At 48.7% G+C, this 13,576-nt stretch overlaps 1 protein-coding gene across 1 annotated transcript in view; it reads left to right on the top strand.

Annotated features, from left to right (window-relative positions):
- LOC140405389 (activin receptor type-1-like) overlaps positions 1–13,279 on the top strand; it is a 490,146-nt gene extending 476,867 nt beyond the window's left edge. Inside the window, exons 11-12 of the mRNA XM_072493730.1 lie at positions 2,744–2,874; positions 12,780–13,279. Coding sequence (XP_072349831.1) covers positions 2,744–2,874; positions 12,780–12,923 — 275 coding nt within the window. The 3' untranslated portion in view covers positions 12,924–13,279. The remainder of the gene's footprint in view (positions 1–2,743; positions 2,875–12,779) is intronic.
- The last annotated feature ends 297 nt before the right edge of the window (positions 13,280–13,576 follow it).

Below are 13,576 nucleotides of genomic sequence, written 5' to 3'. Positions count from 1 at the left end.
GTCACAAGACAGACACGGGTACATAGGGCTCGTTTAGCTCAGTGGGCTAGATGGCCGGTTTGTAATGCAGAGCAAGGCCAGCAGCATGGGTTCAATTCCCGTACCAGCCTCCCCGAACAGGCGCTGGAATGTGGCGACTGGGGGCTTTTCACAGTAACTTCATACTTGTGACAATGAAGGATTATTATTATCTACCACATAGAGGAGGTAGATGAGCAAGTGCCCTCATGTCTTCTCCAGACATTTTTTTTTATTTTATTTTAAATTTAGAGTTCTTAAGGGTCACTTTGATGTGGCCAATCCACCTAACCTGCACATCTTTGGTGGGTTGTGGGGGTGAGACCCACGCAGACATGTGCAAACTCCACACGGACAGTGACCCAGAGCCGGGATCTAACCCAGGTTCTTGGCGCGTGAGGCAGCAGCGCTAACCACTGCTGTCTCCAAACATGTGTTGCCATTGACCTCTGATACCTTATTCAAATGACAATTCTTCACGTAAGAATCCAGACATCCGAGTTATTCAGGCAAACAGGGAGTGGTACGGAAGCTGCGAGTTTCCTGACAGCGATTCCTTATTCAAGGATTGTTAAGATTCCTGGGAATCCAGGAGTGTTTGCAATGTGTTCTTGGTTGGGGTTTTTTCCTCATTCCTCCAGTGTGCATCTCTTCTTTCTCTCCCAAAGGCGTTCATTGAATACTGGGGTAGGTAAGGTCCCGCCCTCAAGTGACAGCCAGTGACGTACCAGCCTCCCCGAACAGGCGCCAGAATGTGGCGACTAGGGGCTTTTCACAGTAACTTCATTTGAAGCCTACTTGTGACAATAAGCGATTTTCGTTTCATTTCAGGGAGCGATAGGAGGATATTCAACCATGGGGGGCATTGCTGCTGAGGGGCATCCAGGTCTCAGCCAAACACTAAAGGCAGGATCAACTAGTATCATCTCTGCATAGCTCTGAAAAGGCTGATTGTCCTTCGCTCTAGCCTCGAAGCATGGTGGGCACTTCTAACACCACTGCTCCTGTTCCATCTGCGCAACATGTAGTGTTTAATTGTTCTGCATTTAATTGAGAGTGTGGTGCCTGATCTATGCTTGATTGGTTAAGCCTGAGTGTGGACTCAGAGCAAAGTAACCAGACACTACAGAAGCTACAAGAAGCTGAGCTGGGATCAACATTGAGTGCGGAAGATATTTTCAAACTCTTGTTAATAAGTCTCTTCTTTCTCTGTATGGGCAGCATGGTAGCATTGTGGATAGCACAATTGCTTCACAGCTCCAGGGTCCCAGGTTCAATTCCTGCTTGGGTCACTGTCTGTGCGGAGTCTGCACATCCTCCCCGTGGGTTTCCTCCGGGTGCTCCGGTTTCCTCCCACAGTCCAAAGATGTGCAGGTTAGGTGGTTTGGCCATGATAAATTGCCCTTAGTGTTGGGTGGGGTTGCTGGGTTATGGGGATAGGGTGGAGGTGTTGACCTTGGGTAGGGTGCTCTTTCCAAGAGCCGGTGCAGACTCGATGGGCCAAATGGCCTCCTTCTGCACTGTAAATTCTATGATCTAAGCCTGTTGCCCACTTAGAATAATAATAATTTATATTATTGTCACAAGCAGGCTTACATTAACACTGCAATGAAGTTACTGTGAAAAGTCCCTAGTTGCCACATTCCGGCACCTGTTCGGGTCACAGAGGGAGAATTCAGAATGTCCAATTCACCCAACAGCACATCTTTCGGGACTTGTGGGAGGAAACCGGAGCATCCGGAGGAAACCCACGCAGACACGGGGAGAACGTGCAGACTCCGCACAGACAGTGACCCAAGCCGGGAATAGAACCTGGTGCTGTGAAGTAACAGTGCTAACCACTGTGCTATCGTGCCGCCCTAAAACTAGGATCATCTCTGCGTAGCTCTGAGATATAGAAAATATACAACAACTAGAACAACAGGATAACTCCCTGATCTACAGAGTTCCATGGGATTTTTAAAAACCAACTTGAATCACACAGACAGAGCCACAATTCAAAATATCAGCTGAACGATGGCACCTCTGCCCATACAGAACTTTCTTAATGCTGCAATCTGGATTATGTGGGTTCAAGACCTAGCGTGGGGTTCAAGGAATACTACCAACTGAGATAAGCTCATGGAAGGCTAACAGGTCACTCAACACAGAGGATGAGGTGCATCAGGGAGAGTTGTGTTTCACAGAGAGGCTGGGATAAGAAGGGGACATTGTTTTGGGGCCTGGAGTACATCAGCAAGCGTCTCACCTGTGCCCACTCGCTCTGAGTCACAAGGTTGTTGTTCAAGTCCTTACTCCAGAAACAAAAGCTCGTAATCCAGATTGACACTCCAGTGCAGTACTGAGGGGGTGCTGTACTGTCAAAGGTGCACCCTTCAGTGATGCCAAGTCTGCCCCTTTCAATTGTGTGTCAAAGATCCTGTGGCACTATTTGGAAGAAGAACAGGGGGAAGAGTTCTCCCCGCTGTCCTGGCTGATATTTATCCCTCAATCAACATCACGAAAACAGATCATTCAGTCATGATCGCAAGGCTGTTTGTGGGATCTTGCTGGTGTTCTTGTGAGGGTTACTGCATTTAGTGAGGTAGCGTGCTACTGAATTCACGGCTCGCGGGTTTGCTGAATATTGCTGATGCAACATATCCTTCACAGGACGAGAGACAGTAGTGACCAGCGTCCAGGAGTTGACCAAAGCCACTCTAATTGTTCCTTGTGTTGAATACAGGAGTCACAGAAGAGTACAAGCCACCATTTTATGATGTGGTTCCCGCTGACCCCAGCTTCGAGGACATGAGGAAAGTTGTCTGCACTGATCACCAGAGACCCAACATTCCCAACAGATGGCTCTCCGACCCGGTATGTACCTGGTTATTCTTGTATTCCCTGTTTTGAAAAGGGGCCTCGTCACCTTGATGAAGTCCAGCTTGCAGACAGTATGCAATGACACAACTGGTGCTGCACTGACACAACAATTGCATTTATGTAGCACCCTTAACGTGGCACGACATGCCGAGGCCCTTCGCAGGAGTGATTACCAAATGCAAATCTGACCCTGGGCCGAGGAGATAGTAGGACGGGTGACCAAAAGCTTGGTCAAAGAGGAAGGTTTTAAAGGAAGAAAAAGAGATGAAGAGGTTTAGGGAGGGAATTCCAGAGTTCATAGGGCCCAGGAAGCTGAAGGCACAGCCGTCAATGCTTCAAATCTGAGATGCTCAAGAGGCCAAAATTAGAGAAGCACAGAGATTTCGGAGGGTTATGGGCCTGGAGGAGACCACAGAGGTAGGGAGAGGTGAGAGGCCAAGGAGAGATTTGCACATGAGGGGAATTTTATAAATCAAAGGTTCTGGGCGTGCGGGTCCACAGTTCCCGAAAAGTGGCAACACAGGTGCCAAGGTGATTAAGAAGGCATATGGCATGCTTGCCTTCATCAGCCGGGGCATTGAGTACAGGAGTTGAGAAACCTTGGTTAGGCCGCATTTGGAGTATTGCAGTTGTGGTCACCATGTTATCAGAAGGATGTGGAAGCTTTGGAGAGAGTGCAAAGAAGGTTCACCAGGATGTTGCCTGGTCTCGAGGGTGTTGGCTGTGAGGAGAGTTTGAATAAACTAGGATTCTTTTCACTGGAAAAGCGGAGGCTGAGGGGAGACCTGATAGAGGTCTACAAAATTATGCGAGGCATAGACAGGATGGACAGTCAGAGGCTTTTTCCAAGGGTGGAGGTGTCAATTACAAGGGGGCACAGGTTCAAGGTGAGAGGGGGAAAGTTTAAGAGAGATGTGCAGGGTAAGTTTTTCACGCAGAGAGTGGTGGGTGCCTGGAACCCGCTGCCAGAGGATGTGGTGGAAACAGCACATTAGCAACATTTAAGAGGCACATGGATGGGTCCATGAATAGGGAGGAAATAGAGGGATACGGACCGAGTTAGGGCAGCAGGGTTTGTTTTTAGTTAGGGCATCATGATCGGTACAAGTTTAGAGGGCCGAAGGGCCTGTTCCTGTGCTGTACTTTTCTTTGTTCTACAATTATACAGGGCGTTGGTGAGGCCACACCTGGAATATTGTGAGCAGTTCTGGTGTCCGTGTCTGAGGAAGGATGTTCTTGCTATGGAGGGAGTGCAGCGAAGGTTTACCAGACTGATTCCTGGGATGGCAGGACTGTCATATGAGGAAAGACTAACTGGGTTAGGATTATATTCATTGGAGTTTAGAAGAGTGAGAGGGGATCTCACAGAAACTTACAAATTTCTAACAGGGGAGATTCAGAAAGAATGTTCCCGATGGTGGGGGAGTCCAGAACTAGGGGGCATAGTTTGAGGATAAGGGGTAACCTTTTAGGACTGAGGTGAGGAGAAATTTCTTCACCCAGAGAGTGGTGAATCTGTGGAATTCACTACCACAGAAAGTAGTTGAGGCCAAAACATTGTGTAATTTTGAGAAGGAATTAGATACAGTTCTTAGGGCTAAAGGGATCAGGGATATGGGCGGCACAGTAACACAGTGGTTAGCACTGTTGCTTCACAGCTCCAGGGTCCCAGGTTCGATTCCTGGCTTGGGTCACTGTCTGTGCGGAGTCTGCATGTTCTCCCCGTGTCTGCGTGGGTTTCCTCCGGGTGCTCCGGTTTCCTCCCACAGTCACATGAGAATGACTAGAGCGAGGGTAGGTCCGATCAAGGACAGTAGCGGGAGATTGTGTATTGAGTCTGAAGAGATAGGCGAGGTCTTGAACGAGTACTTTTCTTCTGTATTTACAAATGAGAGGGGCCATATTGTTGGAGAGGACAGTGTGAAACAGACTGGTAAGCTCGAGGAAATACTTGTTAGGAAGGACGATGTGTTGGGCATTTTGAAAAACTTGAGGATAGACAAGTCCCCCGGGCGTGACGGGATATATCCAAGGATTCTATGGGAAACAAGAGATGAAATTGCAGAGCCGTTGGCAATGATCTTTTCGTCCTCACTGTCAACAGGGGTGGTACCAGGGGATTGGAGAGTGGCGAATGTCGTGCCCCTGTTCAAAAAAGGGACTAGGGATAACCCTGGGAATTACAGGCCAGTTAGTCTTACTTCGGTGGTAGGCAAAGTAATGGAAAGGGTACTGAAGGATAGGATTTCTGAGCATCTGGAAAGACACTGCTTGATTAGGGATAGTCAGCACGGATTTGTGAGGGGTAGGTCTTGCCTTACAAATCTTATTGAATTCTTTGAGGAGGTGACCAAGCATGTGGATGAAGGTAAAGCAGTGGATGTAGTATACATGTATTTTAGTAAGGCATTTGATAAGGTTCCCCATGGTAGGCTTATGCAGAAAGTAAGGAGGCATGGGATAGTGGGAAATTTGGCCAGTTGGATAACGAACTGGCTAACCGATAGAAGTCAGAGAGTGGTGGTGGATGGCAAATATTCAGCCTGGATCCCAGTTACCAGTGGCGTACCGCAGGGATCAGTTCTGGGTCCTCTGCTGTTTGTGATTTTCATTAATGACTTGGATGAGGGAGTTGAAGGGTGGGTCAGTAAATTTGCAGACGATACGAAGATTGGTGGAGTTGTGGATAGTGAGGAGGGCTGTTGTCGGCTGCAAAGAGACATAGATAGGATGCAGAGCTGGGCTGAGAAGTGGCAGATGGAGTTTAACCCTGAAAAGTGTGAGGTTGTCCATTTTGGAAGGACAAATATGAATGCGGAATACAGGGTTAACGGTAGAGTTCTTGGCAATGTGGAGGAGCAGAGAGATCTTGGGGTCTATGTTCATACATCTTTGAAAGTTGCCACTCAAGTGGATAGAGCTGTGAAGAAGGCCTATGGTGTGCTCGCGTTCATTAACAGAGGGATTGAATTTAAGAGCCGTGAGGTGATGATGCAGCTGCACAAAACTTTGGTAAGGCCACATTTGGAGTACTGTGTACAGTTCTGGTCGCCTCATTTTAGGAAGGATGTGGAAGCTTTGGAAAAGGTGCAAAGGAGATTTACCAGGATGTTGCCTGGAATGGAGAGTAGGTCTTACGAGGAAAGGTTGAGGGTGCTGGGCCTTTTCTCATTAGAACGGAGAAGGATAAGGGGCGACTTGATCGAGGTTTATAAGATGATCAGGGGAATAGATAGAGTAGACAGTCAGAGACTTTTTCCCCGGGTGGAACAAACCATTACAAGGGGACATAAATTTAAGGTGATATGTGGAAGATGTAGGAGGGATATCAGAGGTATGTTCTTTACCCAGAGAGTAGTGGGGGCACTGCCTGTGGAAGTAGTTGAGTCGGAAACATTAGGGACCTTCAAGCAGCTGTTGGATAGGTACATGGATTACGGTAAAATGATATAGTGTAGATTAATTTGTTCTTAAGGGCCGCACGGCAGCATTGTGGTTAGCACAATTGCTTCACAGCTCCAGGGTCCCAGGTTCGATTCCGGCTTGGGTCACTGTCTGTGTGGAGTCTGCACATCCTCCCCGTGTCTGCGTGGGTTTCCTCCGGGTGCTCCGGTTTCCTCCCACAGTCCAAAGATGTGCAGGTTAGGTGGATTGGCTAATGATAAATTGCCCTGAGTCCAAAATTGCCCTTAGTGTTGGGTGGAGGTGTGGGCTTCGGTAGGGTGCTCTTTCCAAGAGCCGGTGCAGACTCAATGGGCCGAATGGCCTCCTTCTGCACTGTAAATTCTATGATTCTATAACGAGAGGATTTTCACAGTAACATCATTGCAGTGTGGCCGAAGGGCCTCCTCCTGCTTCTATTTTCTATGTTTTTATGTTCTCCTCACGTCTGCGTGGGATTCCTCCGGATGCTTGGGTTTCCTTCCACAGTCCAAAGGTGTGCAGGTGAGGTGGATTGGCCATGCTAAAAAAAATAGCCCCTTAGTGCAGGTTAAGTGTGGTTACAGGGTTGCTGGAATAGGGCGGGAGCCTGGTTAGGGTACTCTTTCAGAGGGCTGGTGCAGACTCGGTGGGCCGAATGGCCTCCTTCTGCATTGTAGGGATTCTGTGATTTTATGAATGAGGGTTTCAGCAGTAGATAAGCTGCAAGGGGCAGAGGTGGCTGATGTTATGGTGTTGGAAATAGGTGGCCTTGCTGATGGAGAGGACGTGGAGTTGCATGATCTAGGAGGATGGTGAGCTTGAGAACAGTCGGCCTCACAGTCTTTGTGTCACCAAACTGTCCTGGACATACTGGCCGGAATTCTCCCATTGGGATTCTCTTTTCCCGCCGACAGCGCGCCCCCGCTTGCGGGTTTCCGGCGACGTTGTTTGTTTTCAATGGGAAATCCAGGTCGAATCCCGCCACCAGTGACCGGCGGGCGTGCGGCTGGGAGAACGGGGAATCCGTTGAAATGCTATCCGCTAACTAAAATTAAGATGCGCATTTCTATAGTACCTTCCATGGCCTTAGGAAGCCCCAAAATACTTTTTAAAAATATATTTAGAGTACCCAATTAATTTTTTCCAATTAAGGGGACAATTTAGCGTGGCCAATCCACCTACTCTGCACATCATTGGGTTGTGGGGGCGAAACCCACGCAGACAAAGGGAGAATGTGCAAACTCCACACGGACAGTGACCCAGAGCCGGGATCGAACCTGGGACCTCGGCGCCGTGAGGCAGCAGTGCTAACCACTGCGCCACAGTGCTGCCCTGGATGCCCCAAAATAGTTAACAACCAATGAAGTACTTTTGAAGTGTAGTCACTGTTGTAATGTAGGAAACGCAGCAGCCAATTAATGCACAGCAAGCTTCCACATATTTTTTATTTACTGTTTAAATAAATTTAGAGGACCCAATTCATTTTTCCCAATTAAGGGGCAATTTAGTGTGGCCAATCCACCTATCCTGCACGCTGCACATAAGAACATAAGAACATAAGAACTAGGAGCAGGAGTACGCCATCTGGCCCCTCGAGCCTGCTCCACCATTCAATGAGATCATGGCTGATCTTTTGTGGACTCAGCTCCACTTTCCGGCCCGAACACCATAACCCTTAATCCCTTTATTCTTCAAAAAACTATCTATCTTTATCTTAAAAACATTTAATGAAGGAGCCTCTACTGCTTCACTGGGCAAGGAATTCCATAGATTCACAACCCTTTGGGTGAAGAAGTTCCTCCTAAACTCAGTCCTAAATCTACCTCCCCTTATTTTGAGGCGATGCTCCCTAGTTCTGCTTTCACCCGCCAGTGGAAACAACCTGCCCGCATCTATCCTATCTATTCCCTTCATAATCTTATATGTTTCTATAAGATCCCCCCTCATCCTTCTAAATTCCAACGAGTACAGTCCCAGTCTACTCAACCTCTCCTCGTAATCCAACCCCCTCAACTCTGGGATTAACCTAGTGAATCTCCTCTGCACACCCTCCAGTGCCAGTACGTCCTTTCTCAGGTAAAGAGACCAAAACTGAACACAATACTCCAGGTGTGGCCTCACTAACACCTTATACAATTGCATCAGAACCTCCCTAGTCTTAAACTCCATCCCTCTAGCAATGAAGGACAAAATTCCATTTGCCTTCTTAATCACCTGTTGCACCTGGAAACCAACTTTTTGCGACTCATGCACTAGCACACCCAGGTCTCTCTGCACAGCAGCATGTTTTAATATTCTATCATTTAAATAATAATCCCTTTTGCTGTTATTCCTACCAAAATGGATAACCTCATATTTGTCAACATTGTATTCCATCTGCCAGATCCTAGCCCATTCACTTAAACTATCCAAATCCCTCTGCAGACTTCCGGTATCCTCTGCACTTTTTGCTTTACCACTCATCTTAGTGTCGTCTGCAAACTTGGACACATTGCCCTTGGTCCCCAACTCCAAATCATCTATGTAAATTGTGAACAGTTGTGGGCCCAACACTGATCCCTGAGGGACACCACTAGCTACTGATTGCCAACCAGAGAAACACCCATTAATCCCCACTCTTTGCTTTCTATTAATTAACCAATCCTCTATCCATGCTACTACTTTGCCCTTAATGCCATGCACCTTTATCTTATGCAGCAACCTTTTGTGTGGCACCTTGTCAAAGGCTTTCTGGAAATCCAGATATACCACATCCATTGGCTCCCCGTTATCTACCGCACTGTTAATGTCCTCATAAAATTCCACTAAATTAGTTAGGCACGACCTGCCCTTTATGAACCCATGCTGCGTCTGCCCAATGGGACAATTTCCATCCAGATGCCTCGCTATTTCTTCCTTGATGATAGATTCCAGCATCTTCCCTGCTACCGAAATTAAGCTAACTGGCCTATAATTACCCGCTTTCTGCCTACCTCCTTTTTAAAACAGTGGTGTCACGTTTGCTAATTTCCAATCCGCCGGGACCACCCCAGAGTCTAGTGAATTTTGGTAAATTATAACGAGTGCATTTGCTATTTCCCTAGCCATCTCTTTTAGCACTCTGGGATGCATTCCATTAGGGCCAGGAGACTTGTCTACCTTTAGCCCCATTAACTTGCCCATCACTACCTCCTTAGTGATAACAATCCTCTCAAGGTCCTCACCTGTCATAGCCTCATTTCTATCAGTCACTGGCATGTTATTTGTGTCTTCCACTGTCAAGACTGACCCAAAAAACCTGTTCAGTTCCTCAGCCATTTCCTCATCTCTCATTATTAAATCTCCCTTCTCATCCTCTAAAGGACCAATATTTACCTTAGCCATTCTTTTTTGTTTTATATATTTGGAGAAACTTTTACTGTATGTTTTTATATTCTGAGCAAATTTACTCTTATAATCTATCTTACTCTTCTTTATAGCTTTTTTAGTAGCTTTCTGTTGCCCCCTAAAGATTTCCCAGTCCTCTCGTCTCCCACTAACCTTTGCCACTTTGTATGCTTTTTCCTTCAATTTGATACTCTCCCTTATTTCCTTAGATATCCACGGTCGATTTTCCCTCTTTTTACCGTCCTTCCTTTTTGTTGGTATAAACCTTTGCTGAGCACTGTGAAAAATCACTTGGAAGGTTCTCCACTGTTCCTCAACTGTTTCACCATAAAGTCTTTGCTCCCAGTCTACCTTAGCTAGTTCTTCTCTCATCCCATTGTAATCTCCTTTGTTTAAGCACAAAACTCTAGTGCTTGATTTTACCTTCTCACCCTCCATCTGTATTTTAAATTCCACCATATTGTGGTCGCTCCTTCCGGGAACATTCCCTGCTCTTCTTGAATAGCGCCATGGGGTCTTTCATATCTGCCTGAGAGGGAAGTCAGGGGTTACTGCTTAACATCTCATCCCAAAGATGACGGGCGGGATTCTCCCAATGGGAGTCTAAGTGCCGACCCCGGAGTAAAAACTGGAGAGTTTTACTCCGGCATCAGCGCCCGTTCCGAGACCCCTATTCTCCCCCCTCTGTGGGGCTAGCAGGGGCGTCGCGCGATTTATGGGGGCGGGGCCTCAGCGCGGCGTCAGAGACCCGGCGCCACGTAAAAGACGCGGCACCTTGGGTCCTGCGCATGCCCAGTTGGACCGACGCCAACTAGCGCATGCGCGGTGGCCGTCCTCCCCGCACAGACATGGCGGATGGATCCAGGCTTGACGGCGGAAGAAAGGAGGCCCGCCGACAGAGAGGCCGGCCCGCCGATCGGTTCGTCCCGATCGTGTACCAGACCACTCCGGAGCCCCCACCCGGGAACGGAGCCGCCCCCCTCCCACAGGCCGCCCCCCTCACAGGCCGCCCCCCAAGCCTTCGCGACGAGTACCCGCCGGCAGTGACCAGGCCGTTTACGCGTGGCTGCTCAGCCCATCCGGGCCAGAGAATCGCCGCTCGCCGTTTGCGGCGATTCTCCAAGCGGCCCGCCGCGATTCGCGCGACGCTGGTCTCGGAGGTGGGAGAATCGCGTGCGGGGGTCGGGGCGGCGTGGCACGATTCGCGCGGCACCCCGGCGATTCTCCCACCCGGCCGGGGGGGCGGGGGGGGGTGAATACCGCCCGACACTTCCGACAGTGCAGCGCTCCCAGCACTGGAGTGTCAGGCGGGATTTTGTGCTTGAGCTCAGGAGTGGGACTTGAACACACAGCCTGCTGACCCAGAAGTGAGAGTGTGTTCCGACTGACTGACACCAAATTAAACTGAGAATGCCAGACAGAAATGCAAACATTTAAAAAAAATTTTAGAGTACCCAATTAATTTTTTCCAATTCAGGGGCAATTTAGCGCGGCCAATCCACCTACCCTGCACATCTTTGGACTGTGGGAGGAAACCGGAGCACCCGGAGGAAACACAGGGAGAATGTGCAAACTCCGCACAGACAGTGACCCAAGCCGGGAATCGAACCTGGGACCCTGGCGCTGCGAAGCAATTGTGCTAACCACAATGCTACCGTGCTGCCCACTGCTTGGGTCACTGTCTGTGCGGAGTCTGCACGTTCTCCCCGTGTGTGCGTGGGTTTCCTCCGGGTGCTCCGGTTTCCTCCCACAAGTCCCAAAAACGTGCTGTTCGGTGAATTGGACATTCTGAATTCTCCCCCTGTGTACCTGAACAGGCGCCGGAATGTGGCGACTAGGGGCTTTTCACAGTAACTTCATTGCAGTGTTAATGACACCAATAAAGATTATTATTATTTGGTGTCTGGCACCTTATGTAATACTCTAAGTGATGTTTTATACAGCTCTAGCATAATCTCCTTGACTCTTATTTGGCCAATAAAAGAACGTTTTTCCCTTTATTTCAGAGATTATCATAGAATTTACAGTGCAGAAGGAGGCCATTCAGCCCATCGAGTCTGCACCGGCTCTTGGAAAGAGCACCCTACCCAAGATCCACACCCCCACCCTATCCCCATAACCCAGTAACCCCACCCAACACTAAGGGCAATTTTGGACACTAAGGGCAATTTATCATGGCCAATCCACCTAACCCGCACATCTTTGGACTGTGGGAGGAAACCGGAGCACCCGGAGGAAACCCACGCACACACGGGGAGAACGTGCAGACTCCGCACAGACAGCGGAGTCCTTACCTTCTTAACCACATTATCCATCTCTTCAGCCACCCTCCGGGATTTGGACATTCACTCCATGTGTTTCAACCAACACATTTGGTATCCTGCCGTTTATTGTATATTCCCTTGCCACGCTCACACTCTCTCATACTTTTGAGTCAACCGTTCCAGCCAACACCTAAAAATTATTTCTTTTTTTTTTGATTGTGGGAGCTTGCCGTGCGCAGATTCGCTGCCCCATTTGCTCACGTTTTAGCAGTGACCCCATTTTAAAAGCGCCCCATTAGCTTGTGAACGGCGCTACATGAATGCAAGCCATGTAGATAAAGGATCTGGATCGGCGCAGGCTTGGAGGGACGTAGGGCCTGTTCCTGCGCTGGAATTTTCTTCTTTGTTCTTTGTTCTTTGTTCTTCTAAGTCTCTGGCCGGAGTTTTCAGGTCCTTCCTGCCGGCGACATCTTACGGCCCCGCCGATGGCTGACCCCTGAGCACGTTACCCAACGGCAGAGGGTGCGAACGCAAAATCCCGTAAGAGTGTAGACATCAGCGGATCTGGAATATTCCGCAGTGGCCAATGGTGGCCTGCGCCACCGAAAAATAAGGGGGCCGGAAAATCTCGCCCTTTTGTTGCGAGCTGCTGTCAACTCACAGTGCAGTTGCAGTTTCTGGCCACTATGTGGCTGAGTGCAGTAATCCTCCGGACTATCTTTCCCAACATTGTTTTGATTCTGTATCGAAAGAAACCACCTGCGGACAACGTTAAAGGCAATTTATTAATTTCCGTCTCCTTGTCTGTCCTTGAACTCATGGTTTTGTTTGTTTGGTTTTCTTTAGATTCTGTTCCCCCTTGTCAAGCTGATGAAGGAATCCTGGTACCAGAACCCATCTGCCAGGCTGACTGCTCTTCGCATCAAAAAGACCCTGGGCGCTCTGTCCAACTCGGACAACTTGTTCCACAAACTCAAACCAGACTGCTAGCTCCTCGAAACTCGACCTCTCAAACAAATAACAAAAAGCTCTTAAATCTTCTCGGCTGGCAGCTGCCAGTTAATCCACTCTGTCTCATGTCCTTTTTAAACTTACAATACAAACACTCCTTGAGGCGTCTGCTCTACAGTGCTTGGCTTTATCTCCTTGTGGATTCCGCTTCGAATTGACCTCAACAGGATCGGTGAACTGCTCAGTATGTCAGGATAAAGGAAAGTCTTTGGAACTTGCTTCACATCTTATCACAAGAGATGTTGAGTGAGAGAGGACTAGATAAATGATGGCCCTGCTTTTGTGCCCTTTAGGAAATGAGAGCAGTCCGTGTGCAACAAAGGTAGTTAAACGTAGCACCCCCCCCCCCCCCCCCCCCACCCCCCCCACCCACCTCTCTCTCTCCCACATGGACAATGTCCATCTTGGACCTGTGAACAGCCAGCCCCACGGGTAGACACTGGCCAAGCTTTCCTCAGCGTTTCCCCGCCTTTCTTGTTTCAGGAGGCAGGTGTTTTTCCTCAACGTTCCTCTCCTCCTCTACCTGGGGGCACTGATGCCCAAGTCTGGTCCACGGTTACCAGGCGTACCCTCGTGAGAGTCCATTTGGAGCTCATTGTGGGACTCTGCCTCCAGGAGAAGATTAAGGCAAA

Source organism: Scyliorhinus torazame, chromosome X (genome assembly GCF_047496885.1).
Source record: "Scyliorhinus torazame isolate Kashiwa2021f chromosome X, sScyTor2.1, whole genome shotgun sequence".
NCBI classification, from domain to species: Eukaryota; Metazoa; Chordata; class Chondrichthyes; order Carcharhiniformes; family Scyliorhinidae; genus Scyliorhinus; species Scyliorhinus torazame.
Note: the sequence above shows the minus strand (reverse complement) of the source record. Positions and strands in the feature narration are given on the sequence as shown.